Here is a 19,019-nt window from a genome sequence, read left to right as displayed (position 1 = left end):
ACAGACTTTGGAGCTTTGAGGGTTTGTGGTGTTCAGTGGAGGGCAGTAGGATGCTCGTTCCTCCTAGTGCATCACACCAAGGCTGCTAAAACAAAAACAAAAAAATATCAATATTTCTACGAAATGATTCACAACTCTCAAAATGATGGGACCGAATGGCTAAATGATGATTTACTGGAAGGACAGGGGTTGTGATCACGGCATGGAACTAATGTGAGGTCTTTTAGTTTGGCTGCAGCTCTGGTTAAATGTTAATGTTTATAAAATTACTCTTTTTAATGTGTCTGCATCTTAATGACTAATCTGTCACTTCATCCAGTGATAAAGTCTTATAGTGTTTGTGCTCCAATAGTGTGAATTTCTATCAATTAAAATATGGCATTATTTTTAAAAAATCAGCTTTACTTTCCAATACTATCAGATGTTTTTGTTTCATCATTTCATTTTCTTTTCTTGCATTAAAAAAAACAAAATGCATTTTACATTCAGGACAATCATAAAGAGGTCTGCATGGTTGGCCTTTGACCCAAATGCGTTATTTCTCTTCAGGCTGTTGTTTTAAATTGAGGTCTAATTCGGGTTATATGAGGTTTGTCTTTAGCTCCTCTTTTCCTGTCACTGAGAAATAATCTGTCTGCCAAATGTGTTTCTCCTGAGCAGGATTTATGTTTGCCAGAGCTGCATAAATTAATTTTCTAAGTTGCTTCTAACTTTTTTGAAGAATTCAACATATCCACCACCTCCTCTCTCTTAATCTACTTATTTCCTTTATTGAGATGCTGGAGCAACACAAACATGTGCAGCTGAGGCTACAAGTTACTGTTTAGTTGTTTTGCATGATCTCTGTACTGTAACTAATGGCACACCTATTCGGCTGCTCATTAATACAAATATCTAACCAGCTAATCGCCTGGCAGGACCTCAGGCACGTCGACATAATCAAGACGACCTACTGAAGTTCAAACAGGGCATCAGAATGCATGAGAAAGCTGATTTCAGTGACCTTGAACGTGGCATGGTTGTTGGTGAAGAAGGGCTGGAATTGCAGAAACTGCTGATCTGCAGCGATTTTCCCGCACAGGCATCTCTCGGGTCTATGGAGAATGGTCTAAAAAAGAGAAACCATCCACTGAGCAGCAGCTTTCTGGGTGAAAATGCCTTGTGGTGCCACTTCTGTCAGCTAATAACATAAAAGTGAGGCTGCAGTCCAACAAGGCTCACCATGCCTGGACATCAGAAGATCAGAAAAACGTGTTTCAACATTTGGATGGTAAGATCAGAATTTGGCGCAACCAACGTGAAAACGTCGATCCATTCGGCCTTGTATCAGCAGTTCAGGCTGCCAGTGGTGTAATGGTGTGGGTGACATGTTTTTGGCATTCTTTGGGCCCCACCTACTAAACCACAAACTGAGCATTGTATCTGATCACTCCATCCATCTCCATCCATGTTTTGTTTCTTCTTTACAGAAAACGTGTCGGTGAAAAATAACCCCGACGCAAACAAGCAATTTTAATAAACACTCTAATATGTCCGCTTTCTAACAGAGTCTGTAAACAGAAGTTAATTACAGCTCTGTCTCTCTAAGCAAAGCCATGGTTATCAGCTGATTTGGATGTGGCACCACCAGGATAAAAGCACCTGAGCTTAGAGCTCAGCCTCGCTTTCTCCCCTGTTCTCATTTCCAAGATTACAAATGAATTCTCAGTCCATCCCACCAGGAATGCAAGTGAGGGAGGTGAGGAAGGGATACGAGGAAAGAATGACACAGCTGCACCGTGAATCATTTTGAGCGTCTGAGCTCATGACCCCAGATGCTCGTGATGTTTTTGCAAAGTCACGAGACGAGACCTCCAGTGTTTCCAAAACACAGAAACACCCGAGAGCAGAAAGGTGTGTTAAAAAAGTAATGTACAAGATGTGAAGTATGAACAAATGGTTTGTGAATTCCAGCTTTCATGTGTCTCCCAAAAAAGCCTCCTCTCTCCCCACGATGCCTTTTAGGAGTTGAGTCACCCTCCAAGATGGTGCATTGAAATTGATTTCCGGGTCTCAGCCAGGAGGGCGGAGGAGACAAGGAGGCACAAATTAGAGCAAGAAAAGAGCCTCCTCTTTGTGCACTCTTTGTGAGTTTGGTGAAGATCTGGCAATGCGCCTCACTTTTCACACACACCTGCATCCAACACCGCTGATGAGCGCACTTCATGGTTCAGTTGGCTCTTTCTTTCTGTTAATTAGCTACAATAAAAGTCGGTAATAACCGTCAGCTGTCGTGCTCTTTCTATTTTTCCCTGGGCTCGGGAGCCGAGCTGTGACAACACTTCCACATCTCCTTGTACTGCGCTGTGTGAGCTTGCATCAGCAGCAGAATTAAGCAGCCTTTGTCTGTTTGTGCTTCTGCCTGCGACACATTTGGTGCTGATAAAAGATGTTCCTGTTACAAATTACCGCGAAACACCGCCTCCTTATTCGAGCCATTTAACCGTCAAGTCAGATGCTTTCGCTGCTGTTGTCGCCGCCTGTTTCTGGGCACAGTGTTGATGCAGGACAAATCAATAAAAGTCCAACATAAAGCTCTTTTTCTGTGAACATGACAAATGTTTGGTGTTTTTTCCAGCTCTTGCAGGTCAAAATCCTTTCTTGTAACTGGTTGAAAATTAAAAAAAAACAACATTTATTTATCCACAAGGGGTAATTAAAATTTTGCCACGTGATCCAAAATGACCGCTCACAGTTCAGGTACAGAAGTACTGACTGTGGGGGGAACAAAGGAAGGTCAGAGGTCAGATTGTTTCTGTGTGTCACCACAGATGGTTAGTGTTAACCTTCATTTTCTCAAAAAAGTATTCCAAGGGTTGAAAGTCAGGGTGTTTTTCAGAAGTTTTTCTAGCATCATATTTTTGAAGGGCCATTTAATATTTTCCTTTATCTGGAAAGCTTGCTCCTCAGAAGATCGTTCAGGTTTTTTAGGGTAAACATCTGCTCAGGCTCAAAGCACGAGCCTTCATCCTGGATGATGACGGTGCATAAATTTAATTTAAACCTGTTACTCTGCTTCTCAAACAATCTTTGGCTCCCGTACATGAATGACTGTTTCAGAAATTCACATTGAGAAAATCTGAGCGAACTCCATCATGAATTTTGGACGTAATATTAACAGGAGCTTGCTCTTTCTGAAAAAGTTCATTTGGATTAGGTGCATATTGTGTCATATCATTGGAAAATCACACTGAAGTTGGCTGAAAATGTGTTTTCCTTTTCTTAATATTCAAGCTTTAATATCTGTGAAATCATTCCCCTGACCCGCCTTGTATGTGAGAAACTGTAAATAAAATATCAGCCTGTGAAGCTGGGATTTCTATAGGCCTCCAAACCTGCCGAGATCGGACATCCAAATATTCTAGAGATTTCAAGACTTTAACCTGAGGCCACAGTCAGTATTCATCTAGTTATAGTACCGGATATTCATCCTCAAACATCAGAAATCTAGCTCAAGTAGATTTGTAGATAATGGAATTTTTAAATGATCAAACACAAAGGTAAATGAAACCAATGACAGTCTCATCTCCTCCTGCTTTCATCTCATCTTCTAAGTGGATCTCTTGTTAATATACAAATAAAAAAGTCTGTATGAGCAATGCTGCACAGATTATCTTGTAACGAAGTTATTAAGATCCTTTTATCACTATCTAACACCCCAATCTCTCTCATATATTACTTTTAGTGATGTTTCACATCTTAGAGACAACTTTTATGACAACTTTAGCCAATTCACACCAAGTTTTACATTAATTTATATGATTCAATACATTAAACATGAAGCTTTTATGAATTCGGTTATCGTGTAACCCTCCTGCTTCTCCTCACAGTTCATGTGCCTTTTGATTCGACTGCGGCGTGTATTCAAATAATCTCCTTTAGCTCACAAATAATATAAAAGATACTGAACAGGTAAAACAACTTCACCTTAAAGAGCTCCAGCATTAAATATGCAGAAAAAACACTAATGGGAGTACAGACTAATGAGCTGGCACTTCACGAAGAAATGCAGCGTTTGTACTGCAGTGTTTTTGCATAATTTTATAGTAATGGGCCTTGGTGGTGAAAAGCATCATTTTTTTCTGCGGTGAGTGAACGAGGAGCTGCTTCTTTAGCCTAAAGGTTAATGTTTTACATCATTAACGACACGTCACTTTGGAGGATGTTAATGCAGGGGATTTCTGTTTGGGGCAACAGTAATGCTGAACTTTATGGGTTCTTTCACAAACTGGATGTGAAAAGAAAAACTTGTACCTTTGTGGTGACATTTGGTTTACTTGTTTCCAAACTGGCTTGCCCACATTAACAACACTGGAAATAAACAAGAGTTAAAGCCTCGTTTCTCCCAGGAGCTGAGTCAAAAACGATGGGAGCACCTCAGCTTTTTCAAAAGTTGAAGGGGACCTGTGCCTTTCCCAAGTTTCTGTCATATATTTATAATGGCATGATGTACATGACGTCACTACATACAAGTAATCCTGTGAGTCATCAGCGCTGACTTCAGACTGCTTTAGAGACTTTGTTCCTTTTACCCTTGGCTCTGTATGATGTGAGTGAGAGCCGACGTCTTTCATGTACTCATCTCAGGCATACAGCTCTCTCCCTCCCACCTGTTTGTTTGCAAGTAGCAGCCAATCAGAAGAAGACTGGCTAAAGGGGGGTGTTGCCATGAGTGTATTTTATTTTTTCATTCTTAACCCTCTTTTTTGTTTTTGTTTGTTTAGCAAAAAATGATATAGAGTAAAACTCATGCTTGCAAATTGATATTTAATTTCTTCATATTTTAGGTTTCATTGGGTAAAAGGCAGAAGAGCTCAATCTGCTCTTGTCACCAAGGCTCAGTATAAGATAAATAAGGATTATTTTGAACTGTGAATCATTTGAGGATATTAATAAGGCTTATTCAAATATATCGATGATTACTGTCTCAGACTGACAAAAATCACTATCAATAGTATCAAAAATCACTTCCTGCTACAAAAGCAGGCAGTGTGTTCAGCCAGTGGTGGCTACATTTCATGTCAGAATATTATTAAATCAGCTTAAAACAAAGACTACCTTTTAAGGAAGATGGAAGCTGCAGACATGCATCTAACATGCAACATCTACATGCGTACATCTGTAGCTGCTTCTGCTTACAACCTCCTCTGAAGCTACCTTACTAATCTGCACCTAATGTTATGTTTCCTGTGTTTCTTTTTTCCAAAGCATGATCCAGAGAAGGCACAGGATAGATGCTTTTTTTACCCCCCGATTTTCTTTTTCTATGTCAAATATGAATAATTACTTTCAATTTCCCCACACCTTCTAAAATAAATTGAATTTAAAGAACACCGAATTCCTTTTATGCACTCAGACACGTCCATCTTCCTTTTTCCATCTTCCCAGGTGTGAAAATCCGCCCGTACTCTGTCACTCCAAAGTGCAGACTCGATAATGAATGACTGCAGCGTCGTCTCTGAAGCCTGTCGTTTGCTGGAAACATCTCGCATCACCAACTGACGTTCAACTTACAGGATCCATTTCCAGTTTTTTGTGTGAGGCTCTTTTCACTCGGGCTTAGGAGGCTTATCACATCACTGCCTGTAAATTACTCGCTGTCTGCTTTGGACGTTGCACCACATCCTGATGTGATGGTTTCTCATCAGTCTGTCAGAAGCCTTTGATGCAGCTGATACCTCCTTATTTCTATCCAGATTGTCTTGTGCTATCAGAGCAGATGCTGCACTGCAATATGTTCACGTGTAAAAGAAGCAAATGTTGGTCTGAAGAATCGCCGCTGTGTTTTTAATTTGAAGCGATTTTCCAGCGTGAACTCTGCTGTTAGAAGTGGATGCAGTCTTCATTTACAGCACCAGAGTCGTGCAGAAGCATTGAATCGAGGATGGAAACAGGACGAAGTTGCCGTAGAAACATGATGTGACTGATAATGCAATTCTGTCGTGTTACAGAGGAGGAATAATCCAGAATAATGTCAAACAATAGTGATGATAAATTATCAAATTTGTGCCACATTTTTCAGAACAAGGCTCCAAAGTGCAATCGAGTAAGAGAAACAACGTGCCAAAAACAGGAAACTAGATTTCAAATAAGACTTCCATCAATAATTCGATGAAGGAAGGAGAAGCTTGTGTTGTGAAGCAATGAAAGAATAACTGCTTTTCTAAAAGAGGAAACTATTCTAGCTGTTTTCATGTTCACAGAGACATCTGACAGCATGATCAGCTTTAATACAACAAAACTAACCTGCAAAAAAATCTGTAACCTGTTAGAAGCTGAGATTAATCTCTAAATTTCTGTCTTCACTAAGCCTTTATTCTGCTTCATCCCATTGAAATAATAATTATATAATATATATATGGAATATCATCTTTATTGAGCCTGAAAGTTCAAACTTATTTATGAATTTAAAGTTAGAATTTAAAAAAGAAACGGGAGAAGAGAAGTTGCAGCAACACGTGTGTGCATGTTTGTGTGAATATGTCTGCAAAAAAGCAACTGCATGTCAGGTTTAGTGATGGAGGACCCCAAATGCAGACTCATAGGCTGATGTCATATGTTATAGATGGAAACCTGGCCCATGAGAAATCACAGGAACTCTAGACAGACACACAGAGAGCTATGAAACGAGACGACGGGAGCAGTAACAGTACAGGAACAGGATGATACGACAAAAAACTAAGGGGAAATAAGGGCTATAAACACATATAAGGTAATTAGGACGATGGGAAACACCAGGAAACACAGCTGGAACTAGTCGGGAAGACTTGGAATGGGAATCAAAACCAAATACAATGTACACGTGATAGCAGAGTACCAAAAATCAACAGGATGTCAGGTCTGCTCTTGCTCTTGACGAAGGCGGTCGCACTTTTCTCCTCTCCTCCTCCTCCTCTCCCTTAGCTTCCCTGCTTAGCCTCTTAGGTCCTTGTCTAGTCTCGAGTTTTTTGTATTTTCCCTGGAACATTCTCTCACAGTCTGTTCTCTAAAACCTAAAAGAGGAATTATGGATTTGATCAACTGGTCCCTAAATGCAATTGACACCCCTTTCTCAATGAGAAGTTTGGGCTCGGGTGAGCCTGAGTGCTGAAGATATCTACCTATTTGGAACCATGGTAACAGGGTTCTGGCTGATCGGAGCTGGCTTGGCCCTGACTTATCGAAGAATTAAGAAAGCGGAACCGGCTGTTCAAACCCCCACAAGGCTGCCTGCTGGGATTGAAACGATGGGAAGAGGCGTGAGTTTCTCAAAATGGGCTCATTGAGTACAGCACGGATAAGATCTTGGAGAGGCTACGGCTGCTGTGAATACTCAGAATAAGATCTCTGAGTGCAGACTGGATACACCTTGGAGGGGCTCGCTCGGAATAACATCTCTGAGCGCAAATTGGATTACATTTTGGGAGGCTCACTGTGGTCGTGAGTTCTCAGAATCTGCTCTTTGAGCACAAGAATGACAACATCACAGAGCGCAAGTTTGATAACATCATGGAGAAGCTCGCGGCTCTCCAACGGGAGATTGAGAGACCAGTGTTGGACTGTTAAAACAGCTTTGAAATTCATATGAGCTGTTCGCACTAAAGTAAAAAGCACCATCACTTCATGTGGATACCCTCTCGGCGCCAGCTGCGGTCTCAAGGCTGGAGCCGAACAAAAACACCCTGATAACGACTGTGTTTAGTCTGTTTCTTCCCATTCCATGCAAGGCCACCTGGGTTGGCTGAAAGACTGTTTACTTAGCCTAGCAGGGCGAAGGACACTGTCTCAGCTGAACTCTGGACACGCACACACATACATATACACTGATATGCACACACTCATCCCCCCTCCCTTTCCAAACGCCTTCGATGCTTGTTCCCTCCTGGGGACACGGCGGGTCTGAGCCCGCGCTGGAATGGTAGCGCTGGGCAGGATGGCTGCTGTGTTTGCTTTGGATTACTCCTCACCCCCCACCCGACCCTGTGGCTTGTCACGTGTTCCATTATGTTGTGCTGTGGACATTTATGTGCTTTTTTGTGCAGAGGAGTTTTTTTGTTTCCTGTTCTCATGCTGTCCTCCCAGGAGCCCAGCATGAGTAGAGGTCTCTTTTTTTCCTCTTGTACTTTCCCATCGTAGTGTATATTTCAGTGTTTTTTTCTGTAACGCTACCGATCTCCGACCTGTATCCCCATGTGATGTCTGTGCTGTGTGTGTAAGGTCGGGGGGGGGGTCCTATTTCACTGCAGGACAACCTGCACGTGGCAAATAAAGCCTTCATTGATTGATTGATTGATTGATTGCTGTGTGGCAGTAACTGTTGGACTTGGAGACAAGAGATTACCTAAAAGAGGCAGTTTTGTTGTAGAAACACAGAAATAGAAAAACCCAAAAACTCAAGCAAGAAACTACTTCTGTGATTTCTTTGATCTCTTTGATTTTTTACAGTTTCTCTGACTATTGCTCAGACATCCACTCCTAGGAAAATTGTGGTGTTGTGTTAATAAACACTCGCTGATGATCAGTTAATCAGCTACATTTGATTATTAATGCCTGGTTGCTGCTTCCCCTTTAAAATCCCATAGAAGCATTGACCACATTATTTTTATTATCGCACGATACAGAAAAACTTGAAATTCATAGAGGCTGTATTTTCATTTTCCAAGGAGTGCAAATGGGATGGAGTGAAAGTGATGCCGGTTCATTAAATCCAGACGTATTCATGTCTGATTGTGCTCGAACGGTTCATTTGAGTAAATGATTTGTTGCTATGATAAGTATGCTTCATTTTAAAACAGTTGTTAATATTTAAAAGTCACTACACTGATGTTTAAATATTTAATCTCTCTTTTTTTAAGTAATGCTCATCTAAGAAAACAAAGTCATTAACTGTGACTGAACACACAAAACAACCTTGAATATGAAATTTATTCTCTTGTCATCAGGCCAGAGTGAGAGCTAAAAAAAAAACAAATATAGAGAAAAATATGTTTGCGCTTAGAGGCTCAGAAAAATGACTCGGCTGTGTCGTTTTATTGCACTCGTTCTGCAAATTCAGCTGCAGCTCCACTAAATTTGATGCTATTATGAGACAAAACCATTTTAGGTAGCAGACACCCTTTTTGCTGAACGTTTCACACTCAGCAGACTGTGAGAAATGGTGATAGGGAGCGGTGTCACAACAGCTGGAAATGGTTAAGAGATGTGTTAAGTTAATTTTTCATGTCCATAATATGATGGCAGAGACTTTGTACTGATTTTGGAGGATTCAGTAGCCTCTAATATATTGTTTATTTCTTTTGTTTGGTAAAGATGCTTTTTAATGCTCCTATATGTTAAAATTTTAGCATTTTTAACATATGGGAGTCTGTCACTAAAGCCACTAAAGGACCTGCAGTTTTTGGCCCTGCAGCCCGTGATGCACATGTGATCTTTCACTTGACGCTCCGGACACCAAACAGGCTGTTTACTTTAAGACAAAACAGGCCACTGGCCAAATTTATTCCTGTGTTTATGACTTAATTGTTTCTAGCTTCCTAAACTTCTGATGGCTTCACCTTATCTGACCTCACAGTGGAACAAACAGAAAGTGCTCTGGGCTGATAGGTCACGCTGTCCTCCGGCACTCCGGCAGGCCTTACTGACTGGAACAAAAGTAGCATGCTTTTACCCGGTGTGTGTAAAGGTGAAACACACCCCTGCGGTGTATGATTGGCCATAGCTGCAGCATGTCATTCTGAACATCCAATAAAATCGCTGGCCAAAGGTCAGGAACTTCCTGCTTTAAAAAAAAATTGAAAGAGTTTGTGTGATTTGTTTACTTTACTGGACTTTGCACATTTGTTTCCCTGAGACAAAAACTGAACACTGAAATGTCATCAGTGAAACAAGAAGGTAGTATATCTGCACAAAAAACGAGACCAGATGGTGGTTTGTTTGGTTTTTTTACCACTTTCAGCCCTCATTGCTGTTGTGAAATCCTTTGACTGATCATCAAATGTCTGACAGATTGTTGTGTTTGTACTGCCGACTGACTGAAGCTGTGCTGTGTTGTCTCTAGTTTCAGAGCTCTCTATACCGGTCCCATGGGGAGAGATCAGAGGCAAAGCCTGGGGTCCTGAACACGGCCACCCGGTGCTGTGCCTGCATGGCTGGGCAGATAACTGCGGTTCATTCAACACGCTCATTCCCTTCTTACCTAAAGGTAATTCACCACAGACAGGACAAGGGTGAGAAAAACTGTCACCTGTGGGCTGTTGTAGCCGTGGGTAAGTGGCTGTCAGGCCTGTGTGAATCATTATCTTTTGTGCCTTATTGCCCCGTACTCTGTACTCCCAGTACACCAAGGCTAGAGTGCAACCATCCAGTGTGAGCTCAAGAGTAACATAAACAATCAAGTGGCAATCATTAGTTTATTAATTAAATACCTCTAGCGGAGGGGGGTCTAAACTATCCACCGGTGGTTTATATCTGCTGCTAAATCATAATAACTTTGGTTTTGTAGGCTTGTGGTCATAAACCACAAACATTATTAAATGATAACGGTCATAATGCCGGGAAAAGGTCAGGGGATGTTAAGCCACGTTATTTAAAACCACAAGTGAAAATCCAAAAGCAGAACATCAGTCAAAATACTGCCAGGAAGGACCGTCAAACTCACTTTACATCAGGAGCTACATAGAGCTTGCCTTATCCTAACTGTCCCAAACCAGTGAAACTCCCCTTTTTGTCAGTGTGAAGATGTTTAACTACACATTTAATGCCATTAGATATAAGAAAAAAGAAGTGCAGTTACAGTAATACACGTCGGTTTTTCTATATGATTAAAAAAATGCAGTAATGTGTGAAAATGTGTACAGAAATTACAGAAAATGTTCTGGTAGCTCACTCTAAACACTCTCCTGTAGCTACAATTGCGTTAATTCGTATTTCATGACTTGCATGGCTTTTTTTATTTGACTGGCATGTTTAATATTCAGCTAAAACAAAACCCAATCCAAACGCTTGTCAGGTTTAGGGTTAAGAAGTTAATAGCCATTATCGAGCTGCCTTAGTCTGAACCAAACAGGCAGATGAACACGGCTGTGACCGTCTCCACTCCAGATGTTTTTTAAGATTATGTTTATTTTATTGCTTTTTATTTATGCGTTATTTTATTTTATAAAAATGTTTTCCATTTTTTAAATATTTACAAACTTCATTGTGATATTTTTATGTTTTTATTTTCAATTTCATTTATTTCATTTTATTTTGTTATTTTTTAATATTGACTTAATATTTATTAATTTATTGAAATTATTAATATTAATATTATTTAAATTACCTATTTAATTGGTGAATTAATATTATTAATATTTAAACATGTTAAATATTATTGATGCTGCCGGTCTGTTGTGGTGAAGAGAGAGCTGAGTGTAAAAGCGAAATTCTCATTTTACCGGTCGATCTACGTCCCCTCTCTCGTCTATGGTCACGAGCTGCAGGTAGTGACCAAAAGAATGAGATCACGGATACAAGCAGTAGAAATGAGCTTAGAGACAGGTCAAGCAATTCAGCCATCCAGGAGGAGGGGCTCAGGGTAGAGCCGCTGCTCCTCCACATCGAAAGGAGCCAGTTGAAGGTGTTTGGGCAGATGTCAAGGATGCCTCCTGGGCACCCTGCTGGTTGAGGTGTTCCGGGCATGTCCCACTGGGAGGAGGGCCCGGTGCAGATCCAGGACACGTTGATCTCTCAGGCGGCCTGGGAACACCTTGGCCTTCCCCCAGACAAGCTGGGAGGTCTGAGCTTCTCTGCTTAGGCTGCTGCCCCCGTGATCCAGCCCAGGATAAGCATTCTGTCTCTCTCTCTCTGCTCCTGCTCAGAGTGCAGATATGTGGCAGTGGACATGCCAGGACACGGTCTGTCATCTCACCGGCCTCCTGGAGTCTTCTATTCATTTCCTGCGTATGCAGCAGACGTACGCAGAGTTGCTGAAAGTGAGTGGGACCTGTTCGTCTCTCAGTAGCCGGGCTGCACTTCCAATCTCTTGGTTACAACAGCCGAGCTAGATTTGATCAGATGAGTTGTCTGTGTCATACCCCTGCAGGTCTCAGCTGGACAAAGTTCTCCATCATGGGTCACAGCATGGGTGAGTCACAGGCATGAACACTGACACTGCGCTGTGTTTTTTGCATTTAATCTTCTGGAAAGTCTGAATTTAAAAGAAGAACTTTTATAGGAACACAGTGGCTATCTAAACTAAGGTCTAACTGATTAAACGTGCTGCTGTGCTGCGTGTGGATCCACCAATCAAAGCGATGCTGCAACAATTAGTGATTTAATCAACGCATCAAGGGAACAGAGAACTCCAAATCTTCTGGCAATTGCCTAAATGGTAAAACGTGTTCTGGTTGGTTCTTCAAAGTAAACCTAAACAAGCTGTTCATGCCGAGCATATTTTTTGTTATTTTTATGCATAATGGTGACAGTGCTCACATAAACTAGTGTATCCTTTCCAACGGTCCATCACTGCATATCCTAATCTCCCAGACATGCACATAGACATCGAAACAATAGAAAGAAGTATAATGAAATGTTACTTTAAACATTTATAAATTACTTTATCAATACTGTTTCCAATAAACAAAACATTTGGAAATTAAATAATTTGAACAATTTGCATATTTCTGCAAATATCTAATCAGCCAATCACATGGCAGCGATTCAGAACATTTAGGCACATAGACATGGTCAAGCCAATCTGCTAAAGTTCAAACTGACCATCAGAATGGATAAGAAAGCTGATTTAAGTGAATACTAAAAGCCAAATGGGCTGGTCTATTTCAGAAACTGCTGTTCTGTTTGCAATTTCCCACACAGCCATCCTGGTACTAGAAAGGTGCCAAATAAAGTGGCTGGTGAGGGTTGCAATCCAGTAAAATTGATGCTGTAAAGTTTTTACTGGAATTCCTGGGGAAAGAAAAAATGGGAATCCTAATGAACTGAATCACTGTTGCTTTTTTTCTGTCATTTTAAAGAAAGTAAACAAAGAAAACAATACTTGCTTTCAGCCAGAGTTTGTTTTAAAGTCAAGGTGTCACAAAAATGATCGTGTTAATTTGACGATGTGTTCACTTGCTTACAGGTGGCAACATCACCGTCATGGTAAATTAAACACATCACGTTCATCTAATCGCTGCTTTTATGAAATATGTGTCATAAACTGCGTTTTCAAAGTGATCACAGCAGGGACTTCACTGTGTTTCCTACAGTTCAGCGCGTTGTATCCTGAGATGGTGGATGGCATCATAGTGCTGGACGTTTTTGGATTTGTACCTACAGATCCGGTACTTCAGCACTACTTCTCGTCACTGCTGGGGAAAAAACAACAACAATCTAATAGTTGGAAAGATGCAGAACTACTTTATTAAATTATCTTTATGAGCCACTCCTGTCTGTGTTTGTGTTTCTCACCTCTCATTTGATCGCAGAAAGAAATTCCCCAAATCATGAGGCAGGGGATGGAGGAGATGCTCAAGTTTGAAAAAAAGGCAGAAGAGAAGAAGAGGGTTTACACGTACGAGAAGGCAGTGGAGAGGTATCGCTTTATTTTATAGCCAATTCAAGTGGAGTAAGCCTTTTGTTTATGTGTTTGTGCAGAAGTGAAGTGAAGCTCTGCTGCTTTCTTCATGCATCTGAACTGCTGGCAATCACTGTGGGTAATGTTGGCATCAGGTTTTGACAGAGTGAACTGCATTTTGTTGTTAGTTTGTTTTCTTAAAAAAGGGGGGAGCACCTCTTGTTCTGCCACATCAATTTGTTTTATTTCAAACAGCAGAAGTCCTCACTGTGTGGAATAAAAATAAACTGCAGAGAGGGATGAAACAGAAGAAAGTAAAACTGAGTCGCAGTTTTGACTAAATTGTTTTGTTTCCTTCAGGCTGTTGGCTGCAAACCCGACTCTGTCTGAACGGTCTATTCAAACGCTTTTAGAGCGAGGCCTGACTCGAGTTGAAGGAGGTATGTCTTTATCGCTTCTCCTCCTGTCAGCGAGGAATAATCTCACTTTGCTTTCTCTCATTTGCTGGCAGCTGAATGTGTTTCTCCTCATCAGGATTTGTGTTCTCCAGAGACCTCCGAGTTAATTTTGTGAGTCACTTTTAACCTCCCCAAACTTCACCACATCCCTCTTTGTGTCTCCTCCAACAGAGGTTTGCCATTCAGTTCACATACATTTGCTGTGTTTTATGCAGAAAAACATAGAGCGGATCACTTTGGAGCAGAGCCTGGAGATGCAGTCGCTGATTCAAGCTCCTGTTTTGCTTATTCTGTAAGATTTTTACCACTAATCTGATATTACAGTATACTTTATTTTACAGCGTGGACATGTCTCTGTTTGCGGTTTAAATGATTTCTGCTCTTTAAAATAAAGCATGTCAAAAAAAACATGTAACACCAATCTGTGTTTTTTCTAGAGCTGACAAAGGTTTCAGTCCAGCATCTAGAGAATCGAGCCAGAAACTCACTTCGAAACTCCTCCAAGTCTATCAGGAAAGAAATGTGAGTTTAATTTTATGTAAGAGTAAGTCACTCTCTACTAACATCTGTATGATTAAAAAAAAACCTACAATAACACAGAGAAACGACCAAACCTCAACAATCAGGTGAGTCCCTATGAGCAAAGACTCAGCAACAGTGGGAAGGAGAAACTCCCTCTTAACAGGAAGAAACCTTCAGCCAGAACCAGGCTCAGGGAGGGGCGGCCATCTGTCGCAACTGTTTGTGGGTGAGGGGAGGAGACAGGACACACTTACTGCCTGATGCATCATCAGTTATTGAATTTTCTGTGCAGCCTAATTAGCCGGAGCCAAATTAGATCAAATATTTAAAATGTTTTTATGTAGCACTTTTTTCAAAATCCACTTTATGAAGTGTTTCATGTGAATAGTGTCAAAAGAAAATGCTGATTACCAGTAAACTTTAGTAAAATTAGAAAATAACACCAAAAGTCAGGAAAGGCTTTCCCATGAAAGTTTGTTTTAACCTCCTCAGATCTGAGCTATTGCTGAGCATCCACTTTTAATTTCTCCCATGAGTCAGACTGACGAGTGTAAAAGCAGCACATGTTGAACAAAAAGTCATCCTCATTGTCCTCATATGGAAGCAATTATTTAGTTATGCTGTAAAATAAACTAAAGCCACCATATTTGATCAAGTATAAATCATTTTACTGAGGAAAACGAAGCATAAAGTGCAGAAAAGCCAAACTTTAATGTCCCTGTATGAGGATTCAGGGTCTCGGGAAGTTAAAGGAAGTGATGGATGCCAACCTGATTTCCTCAGGCACATTGTTGAAGAGGCTAACTGCAAAAGACCTTTGCATGAGGATCTGTACTGATGTATACATTAGTAAGACAGTGTTGCTGTGTGGAGTTTTCCTCTTCTCCTTGTGTCCCTGTGGGTTCGGTCCAGCTACTTCAGCTTCCTCCCACAGTCCAAGGACGTGCAGTTAGTGGGATTAGATTAACTGGTTGATTCTAAATTGCCCATAGGTGCAAAGGTTGTCTGTGTGTTAGACCTATGGCAGATCGATGATCTGTGCAAGATCTACTATGCCTCTTGCCCTGTGGCAGCTGGGATAGACTCCAGCTCCTCCACGACCTCAATTGGTAAAGCAGAAGAAACTGGATGGATGGTTAAGACCCAATTTTTATGTTGCATTTGTGAAATTAGAGAACTTAGAAGATGAAAACTATGTATTTTTCTCACTAAGGAAAAAGAACAACTGTGAAGTGGAAGTAAAAAAAAAAAAAATCTGTTTAGGTTTGAGCAAATAAATCAAAGTAAAAGAAGCCTAGTTTGGTGATAAATAAAACATTTATAAGCCTAATGGCTTTACAAGTGGTTAAAAAAAAAAAAGGTACACGCACACAGTCAAATATGCCCACGCACTGTAAAATGTGACTTCGATTTCTCTTATTAGGATAAGAGATTCATGTTTATGCCTCCATACTAATCACCACTACTGAGATTCAGCAAAATTAAGAGGGCACTATTCACATGAATCTAGTTTGTTGGTTTTTTTTTTTTGGTTTTTTTATCGGAGCCACAGGAAGCCACCGGGGACGGGCAGAAGAACTGCATGTGGCTCCTGAGCTGCTGGACCAAGACGTCCGAGCTCAAAGCAAGACCGCAAAGGACCTTAAAATAAAATAACATCCTGAAGCATCAAAATACTTAAAAACATGGAGGCAGTATTTATTTCAGATGCAAACAACAAAATGTCAGGGTGCAACTAATGATCCTTGTGTCATATTTACAAATGTTTTTCTTGGTTTTATTGCTATATTAGAAAAAATAAGAAACTGACTGTAACTGATATGAAGCACTGGGTCCTGCAGACAAACGGTTTGATTAAAAATGACAGCAGGCTGATCTGTATGAGAAACAATCATTTTCTGCTTTCAAAGAGCAGATGCTCTATCGCTGTGTAATTGGAATCCAGCTAATTGGATGGCATATCAGCTAATAGTAAGTAACCCGATTAATATTCATTAAATGATTATTTATGAGGCGTTAACTAGCCACATAAAGCCAATTGATTATTTCTTAACAGGATCCGTGACGCACCCTGCATATTAATTCATGCATTAAGTCGCGTTAGTTAGAAATGTTTTACAACTTTATTAAAAAGTGTACACCTGAAATCCCAAAACAGAGAATCTGCAGCAGTCAGATGCCTCCAATCACAGCTGAATCCATATTATAGTTTTAAAATAAAATGTGCAGGATTCATAAAGATCTGCTGATAAAAAACACAGAAGGGTCCTATTAAACAAATACAAATGACAGCGTGTAAAATCTGCACACTTTTTATTGTACTTAACTAAAACTGGATAAAAAAAAACACTTAGTTCACTATTATAACCTTGGTCAGCAGCCATCTTCAAATGTAATTGCGGACTTGGAGTCGAGCAAAAAGGAAAGATTTTAATAGTTTGAAGAAATAAACCTGTTCTATGTGACTTTATTATTATCTCACATCATTATTTTGGTCCACTCTTCTTCACAATGTTCATCAGCATACATTTGTTTATGCTGAGCTCTCTGAAGTTTGTGGTTTGGACTTTGACAGGAGCATTGCTACACCTTGACTTTTTCTTTTTTAGTCATTCTGCTGTGCTCGGGATCATTGTCCTATTGCATAATTCAATCTGTCCCAAGCCGAGCTACTGGTCTCACATTTGACTCTAGAATACTTTGGCATGCGAGATTTCAAGGCTCACTCAATGGCAGGTGCTGTTGCTGCAAAACAAGCCCAATAATCAGCCCTCCATCACTGTGCTTGACAGCTTGTATGTGCTGAATGTGACACTTTGCATTGTGGCCACACATCTCCACTTTGGTGGAGACTTCTGTTGCCAAACAATCCATATTTGTTCAGTCTTTCTTTAAATGTATTGTCATGAATGTTCACCGTAACATGCTAACTGAGCCCTGTACCTGTAGCTCTGGGGTTTTCCAGTTTCTCTGAGAATTGCATGGTATGATCTTTGAAAGTGAATTTTCTGGGGCAGCCACTCCTTGGAAGATTGTGGGATTGTGTTAACACACAATGTTCCCGACCAGCAAACTGCCAAATGCTGTGCTTTCAAAGAGGAGATCAAACTTGCCGGTTGATCAACTGCATTTGATTATTGGTACCTGGCTGCATCGTATTCTCTTCATTCCTGTGGAAGCTGTAAGGGTGTGGCATTTTACCGACCTGCACAGAGTTCGGTGAAAACTTTCTTTTTCACAGTTCAACACTCTTCTCTTTTACTACTAAATCCTCTTACCCTGTTTGTCTGTCTGTCTCTCTCAGGACACTGTGGTGAGAGTACCTGGCAGTCATCATGTGCATCTTGATAATCCTGAAGTCGTCGCTCCATTTATTTGTGACTTCCTGCAGACCAAAGTGCTCTCACCGCAGGTGAAAGCCTAGTGGACAAGATGTAACCGTCACACACTCACATTCTCCATGTGAAGTTTCACACTTCAAAAGTCTCAGTGCACTGTTTTCGTCTCTCTTAGAGCTCACATTACCATAAAATTGTTCCAGTAATTTGTTCTGCTCTGTACAAACCCAACTGGAGAGTCATTTGGAATAATAATACTGAACAATAATAATAAAAAAACATGATTTATGAAACTAGACTTTTTCAATCTTTTGCAGTTTTTGTAGAAATGGTGTATCTAGCTCATTAGTTATATAAAGGACCAGGACAGAAGTGTTTCTCTTTATGTCGCTGTAAAGAAGCACTCCTGAAATGTTTCCATGTATTAATCCATCCATTTACAAGAAAATAACAGCAATTTCAGCAAAATATATCAGTTTTCTCTCATTCAGCCCGTCAAGTGTCATTACAAAGAAAAGATGCGGCTAGGCTCTTTGGCTTAACCACCTCAACTTTGGAGTGGTACTACAGCCTGTGACTAATGCCATTGTCTGCAAGAAGGCTCTAAATCTGATGGTGATTCAGACCTAACCCTCTCATGATGTGACCCATTGTTCCTGCAACATAACTCTTCCTGGTGCAGTAAAAAATCCAAAGAGGATGCCCCCCTCCTCTGTGATTGTCGCACTTTGCAAAGCCATGCAGTGGCTATAGGCTGGACTGGATCCTAAAATGAGCCAGTCCAGGTGACACCAACGCTTTGTAAAGTCATTTAACACCTCCTCACGTCAACCTTTTTTTGATTGTGATTAGTTGTTGTCATATAAAGGCATCTTCTGATTTAGTTTTCTGTTTCATGTAAATACTTCGGCAGTAGTTTGTTCTGTTGTCGTATTGCTTCTGTCAGGCGCTGAATGCCATCTACATCTCGATGAGCATCAGCCGACTGTGAAAACATGGGGCCGGGAACAAAAAGCCATTTAGACGTTTTAACATATTGCCATGCATTGTGGTTTTGTGGCAGTCTGCTTGAGTTTTCAGTGCAGTCGCATGTGCGTAAAAAGCCCCGAACTGAATAAAAATCCTCTG

The 19,019-nt window shown here is 40.6% G+C and overlaps 1 protein-coding gene across 1 annotated transcript; it reads left to right on the top strand.

Moving 5' to 3' along the window:
- Positions 1 to 9,806: 9,806 nt before the first annotated feature.
- Positions 9,807 to 18,189, top strand: LOC102200819 (serine hydrolase-like protein). Its single transcript, XM_005752207.1, has 12 exons — positions 9,807 to 9,909; positions 10,076 to 10,219; positions 11,877 to 11,990; positions 12,101 to 12,142; positions 13,139 to 13,158; positions 13,266 to 13,340; positions 13,485 to 13,591; positions 13,934 to 14,013; positions 14,108 to 14,142; positions 14,247 to 14,323; positions 14,469 to 14,553; positions 17,858 to 18,189. The coding sequence occupies exons 1-12, from the start codon at positions 9,888 to 9,890 to the stop codon at positions 17,975 to 17,977; spliced, it is 921 nt and encodes a 306-aa protein (XP_005752264.1). The 5' UTR covers positions 9,807 to 9,887; the 3' UTR covers positions 17,978 to 18,189.
- Positions 18,190 to 19,019: the final 830 nt, after the last annotated feature.

The sequence above is a fragment of the Pundamilia nyererei genome, unplaced genomic scaffold, assembly GCF_000239375.1.
Source record: "Pundamilia nyererei isolate P.nyererei 1_Seehausen unplaced genomic scaffold, PunNye1.0 scaffold00349, whole genome shotgun sequence".
NCBI lineage: Eukaryota > Metazoa > Chordata > Actinopteri > Cichliformes > Cichlidae > Pundamilia > Pundamilia nyererei.
Note: the sequence above shows the minus strand (reverse complement) of the source record. Positions and strands in the feature narration are given on the sequence as shown.